This window comes from Setaria italica, chromosome IX (genome assembly GCF_000263155.2).
Source record: "Setaria italica strain Yugu1 chromosome IX, Setaria_italica_v2.0, whole genome shotgun sequence".
NCBI classification, from domain to species: Eukaryota; Viridiplantae; Streptophyta; class Magnoliopsida; order Poales; family Poaceae; genus Setaria; species Setaria italica.
Genome location: NC_028458.1, coordinates 43,835,573 through 43,852,851, shown reverse-complemented (window position 1 = coordinate 43,852,851; position 17,279 = coordinate 43,835,573). Strand labels below are relative to the sequence as shown.

Genomic DNA, 17,279 nt, shown 5'->3' with positions numbered 1-17,279 from the left:
AGGCATCAACTGCGAGCGTACATTTCCGTTTGGTATATGTGATGACGTGCTCCTGGAAGTGGGCAGTCCACTAGTTGCAGCAGCAAGAGAAATGCCTATCGATAGCAAGCAAGAACCTGCCGATCGAGTCCCTAGTGAAAGTCTCCAACTTCGGCAGAAAATGATTGCGTCGAACACCCGGACGCCCAGGTAACGCGGCCTGCCTCGCGCATGCGCGGCAGCGGCGGGGCTCCGGGCGGCTGCCGGGTGACGACGTGACGTTGGCAAGCGCGGCGGCCTGCGGGGGGCGTTGGCAGGGGATGGTCGGGCAGCTTCGGACTCCGATCCGATCGGGCCGTGGGGGCATCCAAGGAAGAGCACGCATTACTTGGCCCAAGAACCTATGAACTTTCCTTTACGAGGTTAATTTTCATCCGATTTGCGAATTCCGGCGAACTAAATTGTTGCAAACCTGATTACTCCCAACCGATATTTAAAAATCTATAAAACAATTCCAAACGATATTTAAAAAATCTATAAAACAATTCCAACGACCAAAATCCGTGATGTACGTCACTGTCGTGTGGAGTACTACACGTCACCCACAAAAATGGTCTCGCGAACCCGAAACGAACTCAGCTCAGCTTTAAGAGCGGACTCCGAGTCCGAGCCGATTTCCGAGCTGCCGCGTCTACATGCAAGGCGCACCTCCATATAATTTCGCGACAGAACGCGCGCGCGCCATAGCATAGCAGCCCCCGTCGCTCCACCTCAATCCGCGCGCCACCGCTGCCTAGAGAAGCCAGCTCAACCGGCGAGCATCTCGGTTGATCGGCGCCGGCGCGTCGACGTCGAGTGAGTCCATGGCGGGGCCTCCGCCGGCAGGGGCGCCCGGCAATGCCGCCGGCGTCGTCCCTCGGGTCATGTCGAGGGCCGAGCTGGTGCGGCTCTGGGAGGACCTGATCGACCAGGACCCGGAGGCCGCCGAAGAGCTCTTCTTCGACGCGCTGCTGCGGGACGCCCGGGCCGAGTACGGCCGCCGCACCCGGAAGGTGGAGGAGGGCAAGGACGGGGACGAGGAGGAGCGGCGGCGCGCGCGCGTCTTCCGGCCGTGGGAGCCGCCAGCGCCCGGCGGCTCGGCGATGCCGCCGCCGCCGCAGCCGGTGGCGGCGCCGCCGCCGGTCAAGCGAGCTGTGGTGCTGGGCCTGCGCGCGCCGCCGCACCTGGCTCGCAAGCAAGAGAGGACGCCGTCGGAACCCAACAAGCCCCGAGCCGTCTAGAAGATCTCTGTGTAAGAGTAGTAATGTCAGAAAACTTGTATTGATGTCAATCGGCCAGTACATATACACGCCGGAGTGGTGCGAGAGCAACAAAGATCCTATGGATATGGCCGATTGACCAGGATTACAAACAGTGTACCTATGAATCCGTTAGAGACTAACCAACTTGCAACCGATCATGACCAGCTAAACCAGGTTTCCTACACCCCCGGACAAACTGAACTTCTGAAACAAAGGTGTAGATAGACCTTTGGTCATGATATCTGCAAGTTGCTGCCGAGACGGAACCTGAATGACACGCATGTGCCCCAGCTGAACCTTTTCGCCTACAGCCAACACATTATCACAGTAGATCACCGTAACCTCGTTTTTTTTTTTGAAACGAGCCAGCAGGAGAGCTGCTGCTATATTAAAAGAGAGGAAAAGCCCGACGGGCCGTATACAAACGTACTATACAAGCTGTACACTCGCATCCCCGAAACGGGGAGGCAGGACTCCACTATGACAACTACTACAAAAAAGGACACTCAACCTGAGAGAAAGTCCCCTAAGTGTTTAGCTCCCGCAGCAACCCACATCGCAGCTTGGTTCTTGATGCCGTCGGTTATCTGGGTAACTGTCTTGTGTTTGTGTTGGAAGACCCTCTGATTTCTCTCTAGCCAGATCTCCCAAAGAACGAGTATAATTAGGGTCCGCAACCCTTTCCCCCCGTTCCCCTCGACCACCGGGCTAGCCAGCGTAGCTATCCACCAATTATGTATGGAGTCGTGCCTATCCCAACGGCTTGGATCAACGTTAGGGCATTGCGTCCATGTGTTAATTTCCGTCCAAATTAGCCGTGCGAAACTGCAGTCAGCGAAAAGGTGATACCCTATCTCCTGCGTTGTGCTGCAAAGGGCAAAGGTGATCACCGTAACCTTGTTGACCGGAACGTACAGCTCGTGGAGCAAGCTTCGCAGCCAGCAACACTCGGCCCCCGTGTTCGCCACCTAGGACTGTCACCACTGCTCAGTATTCCACCTCCGCACTGGACCAAGATACGGTGGTCTGCCTCTTCAATGACCAGGAGACCAAGGTGTTGCCGAGGAAGACGCAATATCCCGATGTCGAACGGCGAGTATCTGGGCACCCGGCCCAGTCAGCATCAGAGTAGACTGTGAGGTCGCAGGAAGAGGAAGCCGAAACATGAATGCCGTCGTTGATTGTCCCTCGCAGGTAGCACAACACCTGTTTGATGAGGTTCTAGTGGGCGACACACGGTGCGTGCATGTGAAGGCACGCCTGGTTCACAGCATAGGCGATGTCAGGCCATGTCAGCATCAGGTATTGAAGTGCACCGGCCGTGTCAGCATCAGGTATTGAAGTGCACCGGCGATGCTGCGGTAGAACGTGGCGTCGGACAGGAGCTTGCCATCGTTGGCGGAAACCTTGGGCTTTGTGTCGACCGGAGTAGGAACGGGCTTGCACTTCACCATGCTCACGCGATCAAGAATGTCTTCGTTGTACTGTGCTTGTGTGAGGAAGAACCCTGAGGCGTCGCACCGGACCTACACACCGAGGAAGAACCGGAGGGGGCCGAGATCCTTGAGAGCGAATTCTGACTGGAGCTACTTGATGATGCGCTGGAGGAGCTCATCGGACGACACGGTGAGAATGATGTCATCAATGTACACAAGGACGAACACGACGGCATGATTACACTTGTAGACGAATAGTGAGTTGTCAGAGCCAGTAGGTTTGAAGCCGATGCTGCGAAGATGGCCACCGAGACACTCGAACCAGGCACGCGGTGCTTGCTTAAGCCCGTACGGCGATTTGACCAGGAGGCACACATGGTCAGGATGCGCGGCGTTGACGAACCTTGCAGGCTGATGGCAATATACATGCTCAGCCAAGTTGCCATGCAAGAATGCGTTTTTGATATCGAGTTGGTGAACAGGCCAGCGCCGGGCAGTAGCAAGGTGGAGGACAGTGCGGATGGAAGCTGGTTTGACAACTGGTGAGAAGGTCTGATGAAAATCAATGCCGGCACGCTGATTGAATCCCCGGATAACCCAACGAGCTTTGCGGCATTCCAGTGTACCATCTGGATGAAGCTTGTTCTTAAACACCCATTTGCTAGTGATCACATTTGCGCCAGGTAGCCAGGGAACCAAAGTCCATGTGTCATTGGAGATCAAAGCCTTCCGGATCGCGGAGAGCACTGCGTACCGAAGACGGAGGCGCGAAAGAGCACTGTGTACCAAAGACGGAGGCACGAAAGGAGGAGCTATTGCGACGTTGGCGTACTTGGGGTTGGGAAGGCGAATGCCCGCCTTGGCACGGGTGATTATCGGATGAGCGGCTGGAGGAGCGGGTGGCGGCGATGCTGGAGGCGTTGAGGTAGATGCGGAGGCTTTGGGCGTGGCAACGGCTCCGACAATTGGATCGGGGCAACCACTGTGGTAGGAGTGGCGGCAGGCGGGGTGTGTGCTGCAGCCATAGTAGGCGATGCGGGGGCCCGTGTCGAGGCATGCGGTGCATCTTCAGAAGATGCGGGCAAGACGACGCCACCTGAGGGTGACGCACGGGGTGGTGGTGGCGCGGCTGCAGCACAGGGAGTACAGCGACAATGAACCGGCGGGCACAGGAGCGGTGCGCACGATGTTGGTGGTGTGGATCGCACCGCCGGCGGCTGCACGCATGTCGTCATGTCCTACTGAAAAGGAAACACCGACCCATCAAAATAGACGTGTTGTGAGATTAGAACGCGATGTGAAATCAGATTTAGAACTTGTAGCCTTTTTGGATTTAGAACTTGTAGCCTTTTGGTCCGCCGGGTAGCCAAGGAACACGTAGGCGGGAGAGCGTGGCGTGAGCTTGTGAGGGGCCGTAGCGGCAATGTTTGGGTAGCACAGCCTGAGGTGATCGTAGGTTGCAGGGATGCCGAAAAGCAACTCGAACGGGGTATGGTGCTGGCGGGGGCGACATGGACGGCGGTTCAGGAGGTAGGTGGCTGTGGTAAGTGCGTCAGGCTAGAACGAGGTTGGCACAGAAGAGTGAAAGAGCACAGCACGCACGCTGTCATTGAGAGTGCAAAGCACACATTCAGCACGCCCGTTTTTCTGAGACATATAGGGATAGGTGGGCATTGTGCTGCGAAGAACGCCCTGGAAGCGGAATTGTCGAACTCCCTACCATTGTCAGTTTGCAAGCACATGATAGGCAGTTTAAATTGCATGTGCACAAATGCATGGAAGGCTATGATAGTAGGAAGAACATCAGACTTGTTGCGTAAAGGAAAGGTCCAGGCAAAGTGAGAATAATCATCCAACATCACAAGATAATATTTGTATCCAGAATTGCTCATTATTGGGCTCGTCCATACATCACAATGCAAGAGTTGAAATGGAAAGGAAGCAACATAAGTGGACTCAGAGAATGGCAGCCGTACGTGCTTGCCAAGACAACAGGCATGGCACGTGTGAGTGTCAGACTTGGAGCATGAAAAACCAAATGAATTCAAAATGCGATGAAGAGGAGCAGTGCCGGGGTGACCAAGCCTAGCATGCCAGAGCTTTGTGGTGTGATCTGCATGAAGGGCTTGATGATCTCCGGAGTGTGGTTGAGCATTCATTTTGTGCAGAGGATAAAGATCACCTGAAGAATCACATTGGAGGAGAGCCATCTTTGTGCGCAGATCCTTGATGGAGAAACCCCAGGGATCGAATTCAACAGACACAAGAATTATTACGTGTTAGTGCACGAACAAAGATAAGATTTTTAATCAAATGTGGAGCAACAAGGACATTGTTCAAGTGAAGAGGAGCTGCGGCAGTAGGCACAAGAGAGCGGCCAGAAGAGGAAGCAGGAAACGATGTGCCATTGACGACAATAATGTGACGCAGAACAGTAAGCGGGGAGGAGGAGGAATGAATACCCAAGGACCATTCGCTGGAACCACCACCGTACGGCTGCTGCGCCGGCATGCTGTGATGGGCGGAGAATAGGGCCGGCGGGACGCCAGAGGCGCCGTTGTTGAAGTTGGCGTCGTAGGAGGCAGATGGCGCGCCAAGGGCCATCAATGCCTGGGTCGGAGCAGTGCTAGGTCACGGTCCTAGAACCCCAGGGCGCAGTGGCCAAGCCTGGACCACGCCCGTCCAAGGGTTGTAGGCAAACGCGCACTGCGGAGAGGAGGCTAGCGTCGAGGTCGTCATAGATGGGCGTGGCGAGTTGTTGGATCCTGATCCGGAGGAGCGATTCTTGTGGTCGGAGGCCTTCCACTTCTTGCGGCCGCCGCCGTTGGATGGGGAAGAGGTTGGCGAGGAGGGCGGCGGCTTGGTCGGAGAGGAAGCAGAGGTGGCGATGAGCAGCGCCATTTGAGCCTCCATCTTCCGGGAGTGCTCGATGCGCTTTTCTTCCTGGAGCAGGTAGTTGCGGGTGTAGAGGAAGGATGGAGGGGGTTTCTTGTTGCCGAGAATAGTGATGGCGCTGCTGAACTTGTTGTTGAGGCTGCGTAGAGTGTTGACCACCAGGGCCAGATCGGTGACGGCGGCGCCGACATCAGCGAGGGTGTCGGAGAGCCGCTTGAGGCGCCCACAATACTCCGTGCCGCCCTGGTATAGGCTATGGAACACCTGCTGGGCGAAGACGGTGCGCTGCAGGCTATTGTCGAGGAAGAGCTCGGTGATGGCCTGCCACACCTCATAGGTGCAGAGACGAGGCTTGTACACTGCATCCATGATGTCCTTCGTCACCGTCGCGTAGAGCCAGGAGACGACGCATCATTCTGCGTCCACTCGGCGTCATGGCGCATTAGGACGGCATCGAGGGAGCCGTCGACGTGGTCTGAGAGGGCAAACTTCTGGAAAGTGAGCTCAAAGAATGTACGCCACTGCCAGAAGTTGATCTCATCCCAGTCAAGAGTGACTGGGACATGGCCATGGATGTTGAGGACAGCAATGGTGGCGGCAAACGGGGCACCAGGGGAGAGGGGAGTAAAGGGGTTGGTGTTGTGGGTGGCGGAGCTAGAGGAGGAGTCAGCCATGGCGAGAGAGATGCAGCGGAAGAGAAAGAATTAGATGAAAAATAGCTGATACCATGTAAGAGTAGTAATGTCAGAATTAGTGCGAGAGCAACTAAGATCCTATAATCTAGGAATATGGCCGATTGACCATGATTACAGACGGTGTGCTTATGGACCCGTTACAGACTAACAAACTTACAACCGATCATGACCAGCTAAACCAGGTTTCTACGCTCTTTGTATGTAGTGTTCGTGGCCGCCGCGCCGGCTTCATGCTCATCCGTTAGATCGATGGTGTTCGATTTCGATCTCTCTAGGACTGTGAATCTGTGATCATGCTGTCGTCGTCTTGTTTTTTTTCCTCGTCTGCTCCTGTCACCTTCACGTTCGATCGTGTGACAACTGACATGCCATGGCAGCCATTAACTGGTTCTTTTGTTCACAACATTAGTAAGAGCAAGTACATTGGTGTTATCTAATATGTGATCTTATATATTGACACGTAATTTTAAGACAACTTAACAAACAATATGTACAATGGTGTGCACAGAAAAAGAAATATTATGAGTTATATGGCACTCACAACTCATACAACGGTAAACTAGTCATCTCATAATCCTAAAATCTAGCTTTCGAGGCGGTTGTTTCGCAAAACAATGACTTCTTTCTCTCTCACCCTCTCTCCTCCACATCAGCAAAAATTCTATGTGGCACTGCATGAGACGATCTATGAGACTGCTAAGGTGTAACAATGTAATTGCTCTAATTGCGGACTGTGAAAAGAGTGTAGTAGAAAACTAAAGAAGAGTTTTGTACTTTTGTCTGAATTTCAGCTTTGAGGATTTTTCTTTGCTTTTCACGTGACGAAGCAAGATGCTGCTGCATTGATTAATTCTAAAAGAAAACATTGTATGTTTCATCCTCAGGTATGGCAAAAGTGTTTGGTTCGGTGAAATTGGATGTGTTCGTGCTTTTATTACAAGTGGTCACCCTGCCGTGAAAATCGTGAATTGCTTTTTAAAGCATGGCTAATTTCCACCGTAGAATTTCACATCATAATTAATACTGCAAATCAGCAAATACAAGCTACTGATAGGAATCTCAACAGAACTGATGGGCTTATATTCAGTACAGCACCGAGAACACAATGATTTCTGTATAGATTTCAGCATGTAAGTTCACGTTGTATGCTATCCACAGCAATGTGAATTTCTTGGTTACAGAAGATATGTGATTCAGAAGCAAACCAAAGCATAATCCAAGGATCTACATACATCAACAACCAAAGGAATCTCGCTGCTAGTCTGCTACTTGACCGGTTGAACCACGCATGAACATCACATTGCGCAAACAAAATCACCACTGTTCTCGATGTCAATGTCGTCGATATCATCCAAATCAATGTCATCAAGATCCATATCCATGCTCCCCAGGCAGGATACCTGCCCGGCAAGCTTCATGGCCTCCCCTGGCTTCCGCGCCTCCTGGATGATCGCCATGACTTCCTCCAGGCTTTGCTCCGAGCTGTTCATGTCTGCCAGCTGCATGCTCTGTTGGTAGTCGTCTGTCATCTCAATGGGCAGGTTCTTGAGGAACCACGGGTGGTTCTTGATTTCTGGAATGGTTATTCTCTGCATGTAGAAAATGTCGATTATAAAACACTATTGAAAGCTGATCCAGCTTGGAGTCAACAAGCTGAATAATTTGACCAGAAGTACCTGTTCAGGATTTCCAACAAATATCCGAGACAACAGATGCCTGCATTCCATTGAAACTCGAACATAGTCCGGAATTGAGTATTGTACACTGAGTATCCTCTGTGGAAGGCACCAAAAAGTTCGATATCATTGTCCAAATTTATTGCTAAATAATTGTTTTCTCCCCGAATACCATAAAAAGCAGGGAACTGGTGTACTCACAGTGATTGTCTTGCGGAAGTTCCTTGGATCATCAGGGTCCTCAAATGGATATGCACCGACCAGCATCACATAGAGTGTTACTCCGCAGGACCAAACATCAGCAACCTAATATTTGACACGGTGTTATAAGGCTTTAGTTGCAGAACATCGAAAATATGCAATTGTAATCTGGTACAGCAGGCATTACCTTTCCATCATATTCTTTTCTAGAGAGGACCTCTGGAGCAATGTATGCAGGTGTGCCAACAGTTGATTTTGGTTGAGAGTGCAACACAGAAGACTGAAAATGAAAAGGGCCCAAATGGAGGGTAGTAGTTTAGGTGATGAAAATGTCCACTTGTGAGATCATAATATGCGCAGGAGTACCTTGGAATAACCAAAATCACAGATCTTGAGCCGTGGTGCAACACTACCATCTAACAGAGTATTTTCTAGTTTCAGATCTCTATGGCATACTTGCTGCATGGAAAAAGACATAAGAGTGGTACTGAGTCAGTAGTGTTCGACTGAAATTGCTATGTGATAATCCACTTGACAGAATTTGTACCATGGAATGACAATAGCTCACTCCCGAAATCAGCTGTTGGAAGAAGAACCTTGCCTGTTGAGAGTAAGTAGTAATCAGTCAATGCAATGACATACACCATCACAAAACAAGTCCCAAACGCTCGTGGAAAACATTTTTTACCTCATCCTCACTAAATCTCCCAGCAGTGCAAATCCTTTCAAATAGCTCACCGCCAGCAGCATATTCCATAACTATTGCCAAATGTGTGGGAGTTAGCACGACCTGAAAAACTAAGTGCTACTTTAATTTTTCAACCTAAAAATGACTTTCGAAAATTAAACCTAGACAATCTGTTCAAAGCAGATGTTTAATGACGAGTGTAAAGTAATAGCAGATAGTACGACTGGTCACTGAATAAATAACCATATAAGCTTTCTAAAATGCAGTCACAAGAACAGCCTGATATGAAATTGCTACCAAACTACTGACAATCCACCAGGCAAAGAATGCAGGAGCCCTGATGATGACTTGTGCATTTATATGCTCTTCCTGCGGGACTATATCATTCCTGAATTTCTCACGTCAACCAGTTTTGGAAGATCAAATACTCCCGCACCAAGAGGAAAATTCCACAACAAGGGTTATCCAAAAAGCACAAAAATCAGCACCTCTATTGTATAAGTAACACCAATATTCTAATCTAAGCTTGCTGTTACTGTTGCTCCCAAAATCTCACAGGACAAGTATAAGGTGGTCACGTTCCATAAAAGCTAGAATATAGCAACTCTGATGCGCTACAGAAATACTTTCCATTAGTAAATCAGGTCTGGAAAACAGTAGTAGGAAATAGGAAGTAAGGTGAGCAAGAGCATCAGAAACACCGTACGAGCTGCAGCAGAAGAATAAGCAACTGTAAGCCTGTCAGCTACAATTGTTAACAGACACCTTTCTATCCTTGGTTAACTGCATTACTTTCCATAAATACATTTACATAAAATGGTTAAAAGTGCCTGTCATTGTGGATAACAGATAAACGCCACTTGAGTAGTACGGAAGGCTCCAAGGGGTAAGCCGAACTTAAGTCAATAAGGATAATATAATTCTACTGGATATCCTAACTGGTCCCACTTGGGGCGAAAGATAGTAATACCCTGGTTATCCTATTGAATTTTTTCTTCCACACAAGCACACTAGAGCGAAAATTGCAGAACTGGAAGAGAGTCGCCATCAAAGACCCCTATAAAATCTGCAACTAGACTTTCACGTTGCATATTCCATTTGTCCTTGTGCTAAAAATAAAGGACTGCAGATAACCATCACTTTCTATCTGCAACAGGTCTTCAAGGAGATAATTGCACATTGACATTGAACAAAGAATGCTACAAGTGGTCAGCCATTGGACTCTAGCAGTCATTCAACTTCAACTACATATCAGGATACTTCCTTCCCTAGATGTCAGAGAATTTTACCTCCTTGAATCTAATTATGTTTGGATGCTTCAGTGACCGGTGGTTCATAATCTCCCTTTGAACATGCTCATCAATCTATGAAAAAAGAAGAAACGTGTGGAATTAAATAATGAGCGGAAGTAGATAATATTCAAAGTTTAATAGAGAGTATATTATAAAGGGGGGAATGAAAGAGGAAACTTTCTAAAGGAAGTATAGGTAATCTTCATTCTTCAGAATGTGACAACAGGGCCTGGTATAAAGTATAGACAAAGAAACCCGGATACAACTCTTATATTATATTCACCTCGAGAGAACAGATAGGGCTTCACAAAAAGAAAAAGGGCAATGGACAGCGTAGCATACTATCAGTAGCATCAATTAATGAACTCAGCCGTTTTCACAGGCATGGATGAACAGATCATACACATACTAGAAGCTTCTACCAAAAGATACTAATTTAGATGAGGCCATCCAATTAAATTAAACTAAAGAAAATTAGCACAATTACAGCTGAAGATCCTCAAGATTAAATAACAAACTTTATGGAAATAAACAAATGTATTAATAGCAAATACTTGATCCGAACAACTTTGGCATTTGGAAGACGTTATGTAACGGAAATTTACTATCTGTAGAACAGTTTCTGGTAGCTTCCTTGGGCCAATGCTGTACGCAATACTTTACTATTTAATCACGCGTGATAAAAAAAATCAATTGAGTCCCCCAGTCAAACAAGATTGAATTGACAGATTACACAAGCTGGCAAGCTGCGATTTAGCCGGAAAAAAAAGGAACCGAAACTAGCGGGAAGAGACTATATCCGCCTGCTTTTTGTTCTTGGAAAATTTTTATAACTACTAACAAAATAATATAAAGAGAAAGGCCCAAAAGTAACCAAATCAAACAAAATAGTAAGATGCTAATCAGTACCCGGAAGAAAAAAAACTCTGCTCTTTTTGCTGGAAATATTCAGAAGCATAATACAGACACCATAACACTTAAGTGCTCTCGAACGTCAAGCGGAAACCTCCAAAATCTGTCTGACAAATCCGAAGCCGTTCGATTTCAGGACCTCTGCACCAAACTAAACCCCCCAACATTTCGGAGGGGTTCCCAATCAGAGAAGCAGAAGAGACAAAGCAGGTTAGTGCGCAACAGATGAACAGAGAACAGAAGGGAATGATCAGGTAAACCAAGATCTTCCCTCGCGCCTAGAGCCTATCGCTCAAGAGCATCAGCGATGCGCAGTCGCACACTTGCACCAGGGACTAGACTCCATGAAGCAAAAAAAGAAGAAGAAGAGGCGATCTTTGAGCGGGAACTAGAAGAGGGCGATGATTTGCGATTACCTTCTGGCCTCTCTCGATGAACTTGACGGCGAAGAGCTCCTTGGTCGTGACGTCCCGCACCAGCTTGGCGACCCCGAAGTTGCCCGACCCGATGTCCCTGATCACCTCGTACCGCTCCATCGCAGCACAAGATCGAAGAGGGGGCGGCGGCCAGGGCGAGCAGAGCGGCAGCAGAAGACGAGGAAGACGAGGGCGTGGGGCGGAGATTGGGCGCCTGGGCCCGCGTGGTGGTGGTGATGGGAATGGGGCGGAGGTCGGCAGCTATAGGGAGTCGAGGCAGAGTTTGAGTTTGATGCGGGCAGCGAGGAGAAAGAGACGTGCCCCTGTACCCCGGCCATGTGTCGCCGCGGGTGCCGTCCGGGGTTGCCCAGCCGGCAGGTCGCCGTCCAAGGCAGGGCCGTAGGTTTCTACGTACACCAGTATTTTACCAATTTTTTTTCCTTCTCTGAAATTAATAACATTGTTCTTTTCTTTATCTGCCATGGAGTGTGATACTTTATTTTCTCGAAACACAAGTACACACCTCACTACACACTCATATCACACCATACATCGCCAGTGCGTTCATTTTTTCTCTCTCGATACGGCCTCACCTCATTTCCATCCACATTCACCCGAACGGAAATTCCACAAGTCTAATAAAAAAAAGAGATTTTAGAATGATCTAGTCTACGTAACCTGATTCAGGGAAGATAAACTAAAGAAAAGTTTCGACCCCCAGGATTCCGGAGGAGAGTCCACCGTACAACGTTTGCACGACTAAAAGGTTCTCACACCCATTTTCAACGTTCCTAAACAGCAAAAGAAGCCAGTGCGTTCATATCACACTACTGCAAATAGTTCTATTCCTCGAACGACAAACCCTGTGAATTTGAAGATTTGGCACAAAGAACATCCACCCAAATTCCTTCCATCGAAAACAGCAGGGCACCGGGCGAAATCGAGACACATCGACGGATCTCGGAATCGCGAAAGAATATGGAATGCGCATCTTGACCATCTGTCGCCACGCCGGACCCTGGGCAGCGAAAGAGGAACAAACGTACAGCCGAGAGCACTCCTCCCGATCGCTTCTGGAGTAGAGAAAGCAGAGGCTCTTTCAGCGATCAGCAGGTGGCTAGCACAGCAGAGGGCCAGAGGCATGCACGTCCAAAAGTCCAAAGTGCATGCCTGATGATGAATGGCTCGACAAACAGGTCGGCTTTGCAGGCAGAAAGGGTGGGTTAGTTAGGCACTGCATGGTACGGTGGCTTTCGTTTGGAGATTTGGATCTTTGAGGAAAAGTTGTGATCTCTGCTCTCATGTGATGTGGTAGCCCGTGTGTTTTAGTTAGGCTTCGTTGCCTCGCAGTGGAGTGGAGCGGAGAGTTTCCATGTAAGATTCCATGGACGCTCCAAATTGAAGCAAAGCAAAGCTCATACTGTGATTTAGATGATGGCACAGATTTTTTTCTCCACTTTTATAATTATGGTTCCAATTATGGCGGAACCGTCCAAATTAAACAGCTTAAGTGTATTAACCATCATCTTAAGGTTAATCCGGTTATACACACTTAAAATGGTGTAATCCGACAATCCATCGGGTCAAGCTCGATGCAACCACTAAATATCTCGATCGAAACAACGTGCAACAAGTCTCACTCGAAGGTGAGCGCAGATGATACAATATGGTATTTCAGGTTACAAACATAAAATTTTTAATTAATTTATAAACCGAATTCGGAATTCATAAAATATTACAAGCCAGAGTTCTTGAATAAAATACAGCGGAAATCTAAATGTTAATGCGAGAATAAAGATACATGACGACATGACTAGCCCGCCACATATCATTCAACACGAAACCATCTCAAGGTAAGGCCGAATTCCACTCAACCGACCACCCTTTAGATAAAGGACGGTCATCCCAAGGTTGACCGGCAACCAACTCTAACATTTCATCACTAGTACCTGAAAGTAATAACAAAGCAAGGCTGAGTATACTAATACCCAACAAGACTTATCCGACTATAGTATATACTTAGCCGACTCCTAGTACGAAAGGCTTTTGGCTGAGGGGTTTGTTTTGCCAAAAAGTAACTAAGAGTGGATCCTTACTTTCAAGTTTTAGCATCCAATTTAAGGTTGAGCTAACCATTCTAAGTGAGCAATATTTTCAAACTTTTCAGTGTGGAAAAACAATTGATTAGATAACAACATCAATATTATTTCACATTTCATTTCATTTCACTTCTTACTACGATGTGAGATAGTGATCAAGGTTCTCTTAACTGAGAGCGGTGGCAAATCGATTTGATTTATAACCTTGCAAGGTGGATCTATACACGTGACATATGCATGCCTCGTCGAGCCGTACATGGCAAATGGTCCCCTTAGAGAACGATGGTAGTTGCGAACTCCTGCGACCCTCGAGTGCTAATCCCCACCGGTACCTCCCTAGGCCTGCCGTGAGTTATTGACTAGCACACGAATAGGAAACAGGACCACCTCAATCTGCAATCGCGAATAGGAAACAGGACCAACTCAATCTGCAATCGCGCCCTAAGGTACTAGGTTTTACCAGTTTCAACTACCTCTTACTTCCAGCATGTGTATAGTATTGTTCAAACTCGATTAGCAGGGCCACAACGAACAGACCTTAATTGACACAGGCGAAGCGCAACCACAATACTACAACTTTATTTTCTATCTTCGCCCGATCTTCAACTTTTCTTTCATTAGTGATTCATTCTCAAGTAACTTGTTGTAAATATTGAAAAGTCCTATGTCTCGCGAGAGACAGGCAATCACTCGACTTCTACTGTTCTTAATTAAGCATGGTATTTTTATCGACCTACACATACTAATATTTTGATCCTGGGAGTCCTAGGGATCATGCAACTAAGGTTTCATTCAACTCCTAGGAACTTAATGCATAAAAGTAAACACATATCCTAGATAATTGCATAGTTTTGAAATTAGGGGTTATGCTCCGGGACTTGCCTTTCCAATTAGCCTTGGGCTCTTCTGAACTTTGGTTCAGGTCTTGGGATGCTTCAATAGGAGAGGCTTCACGCTGCTCAATCTGGGGCATTCATACAGTCCATCGACTAGCGGGTTATGTACATGAAAATGTATATGTATGAGTGGATTGAAAGGTGATGACACATGCATGAAGTCAAGTTTAGAGAGTTCAACAACTTAATCATACAAGATTACGAGTCTCAGAAAAGCATAAAAATGTATTCTCTCAACACAAGAAATATACTTAGGGCTAAAACTATAGCAAAAACATACTAGAGACCAATAAATTACAAGCAACCAGAGATATTCTGCTAGCAAAATTTTTAGGGATGATCATGCTATTGATGAAGAGCATAAATAATTATTTGTGGGCCTACAAATCCTAGTAGAAATTATCTTTAATAAATAAACTAGCTTTCAACATGAATAAATGTTCATGAATCATCTGCTGGTATATGAATATGAATGATTTATAGGAGCTTTCCTCCTACACAAGAAATCTACTACAAAAATTTTAGCTTGATTTGGCTACTACATAATTTATTAAAAAATCAAACATTGTTACACTATAGATATGAAGAATGATTTATAACTAGAGTTCTATTATCAGTTTAGTGCTACAAACTTTCCAGAATAGTTTTCAACTTTACCATATACTACTGTGAATTTATCAGGATTTTATGAGCACAAGAACTATTTATTCCACAATAAGGAGATTAAACAACATGCATTTTGATAAGCAAAGAAATCATATATTTCACAAGAACAAGTATTTTTACTAGGTAGATATGAGCATATGGAAACCAACAAAATTTATTTTGCATTTTTATAATTTTTCTATAATTTTATACGGATTTCCAAAGTTTCAACCATTTCAACTAAAATTAAACCCGAAAAGGAAAAACTTTTTTGCAAGAAAACCCTCTGAAACAACTTCTCCCAACAGATATGTCCTTCCTTTTACGAACTAGCCCCTAAATCTTACACTTAAGGCCCTTAACAAACTCCCACCTCACACTTAAACGCAAAACTTTCACTCATAACCTCCTGGACTTTCTATTCCTTCGCAACTCGACTCGATCCTTGTTCTACCTCAGGACAGAGCACGTCCGGCGGCGGTGGCGCATCGACGCCAGTGCGGTGGTGCGTTTTTCCACCCTCATGACTCCAATGGAGCCTTGCCTAAGACCTGGCGCACCTTTCCCCACTCTTTTGTCCCCGAAACTCTAACCCTAGACCCTACTTTGACAGGCGACGGCGCACTGCCGGCGGCAAGCTCGCGAATGAGCGCAACAATTGGCCTAAGGAGGTAAAGCGGCGAGCGCTTCATGATCAGGGGCTCACCGAGGTTCGGTTTTGGTGGTTTGTGGGAGCAGAGTAGGCCGGGAGGGTGGTCGTTGGCGTGCGGGTTTGTTGGCATGCGGGTGGAGCTCAGGCGTGAGGCGACAATGGCGGCACAGGGTTCTCAATTCCCACGCTATGGTTCATGGTGGTGGGGAGGGAGTGGTCGAGGGTGGAGCCTAGAAGGTGGCGCTGCTGTTGGCGGAGGCGATTTGAGAATGGTGAGGCAGGGGTGGAGGTTTTGGCCGGCAAAGGCGGGAGCGCTCTGTTCTTTTTGGCCTCGGGTGCTCTGGTTTTCTGGCCGGCTGTGGAAGCGAATGGAAAAGGCTAAGAGAAACCGGCCGGATGAGGAGTTAAAGTCGCGGGCGTGGTCGTCAGTCGCCTGGCAACCAGTGTGCGGCACAGGGGAGCAGTGGCAAGCAGGCGTGACCGTGGCAGGGATGGCGCGGCGTGACGCCAGCGACATGGCGTGAGCGGTCTGGCGCGGCGGGGCGGTTGGCGACGGGACAGCGGCGTACGGCGCGCGCACAAGTGATGATGGGTGCACGTGTGTTGATCGAGACCGACGGTGGAACAAGTGGCGGCATGGCGAGGTGGGGGCTCGCCCCTTCCATTTGTTGCAGAGCAACGGCATGTGAGGAGAGAGAAGAAGGTGACAAGTGGGCTCAGACTATTTTCTGAGAATAACTTTCCCCCTTCGAAAGAGCAAGGTGCAACTAGCCAAAAATTCCCTAAAAATATCCATTGGAAAGATAAAATGACAAAGAATCCAAGAGAGCTTGAACCAACTACAAATCTAAAAATAATTGCTCAGACTTTGGAAAGTAAAACAATTAAAATTGAAACTTCACTGATTTATCACTAGCAAACATCACCCAAAAAAATTATAAAAAATTATGTAAATTCATCATTTTGCATCTAGTGTTTAATTAAAATAAAATAAGCCACAATTATATTGTAAACACTGAAGTTTCTACACAAAGTCACATTTGAACAATAAATGTCAATTTGATGGAGTTTTAGTTGTGCGCTAATAAAGTTTTCTAATCCTGAATTTAAAACCCAGGGTGTTACAATAATTCTAACATCAGGTCATCATATTTGCTTACGCGCTCGAATGAGATTTCACTAAAAATGATCTTTATTCATATACTCGATGGATATATGTTGGTGGTCGACAACCGCACGCAGCCACGCACGCATAAAACAAGCCGCAAGTCAGATGGGGAGCAAGCATGAGAAAACGTGGAAGCAACCGACCCAGGCAAGCACGCATACAGTGGGCACGGGCAAGGCAACGGTCAAGTTAAACACAGCCTGGGCTCTGGCTGGCCGCCGGCTGCCACGGCAGGCACTCGTCGGTCGTGGACGCGGACCAACGTGCGTGAAAAGGCGAGGAGGAGACATGCGAACCCATCTTCGAGATAGGAACAAATGGGTCTGAA

At 47.6% G+C, this 17,279-nt stretch overlaps 1 protein-coding gene across 1 annotated transcript; it reads right to left on the bottom strand.

Moving 5' to 3' along the window:
• Nucleotides 1-7,363: 7,363 nt before the first annotated feature.
• LOC101775125 (serine/threonine-protein kinase SAPK1) lies at nt 7,364-11,761 on the bottom strand. Its single transcript, XM_004984097.3, has 9 exons — nt 11,492-11,761; nt 10,161-10,235; nt 8,872-8,973; nt 8,731-8,784; nt 8,550-8,642; nt 8,371-8,463; nt 8,184-8,288; nt 7,983-8,081; nt 7,364-7,895 (listed from the first exon to the last, which is right to left on the bottom strand). The coding sequence occupies exons 1-9, from the start codon at nt 11,609-11,611 to the stop codon at nt 7,602-7,604; spliced, it is 1,035 nt and encodes a 344-aa protein (XP_004984154.1). The 5' UTR covers nt 11,612-11,761; the 3' UTR covers nt 7,364-7,601.
• Nucleotides 11,762-17,279: the final 5,518 nt, after the last annotated feature.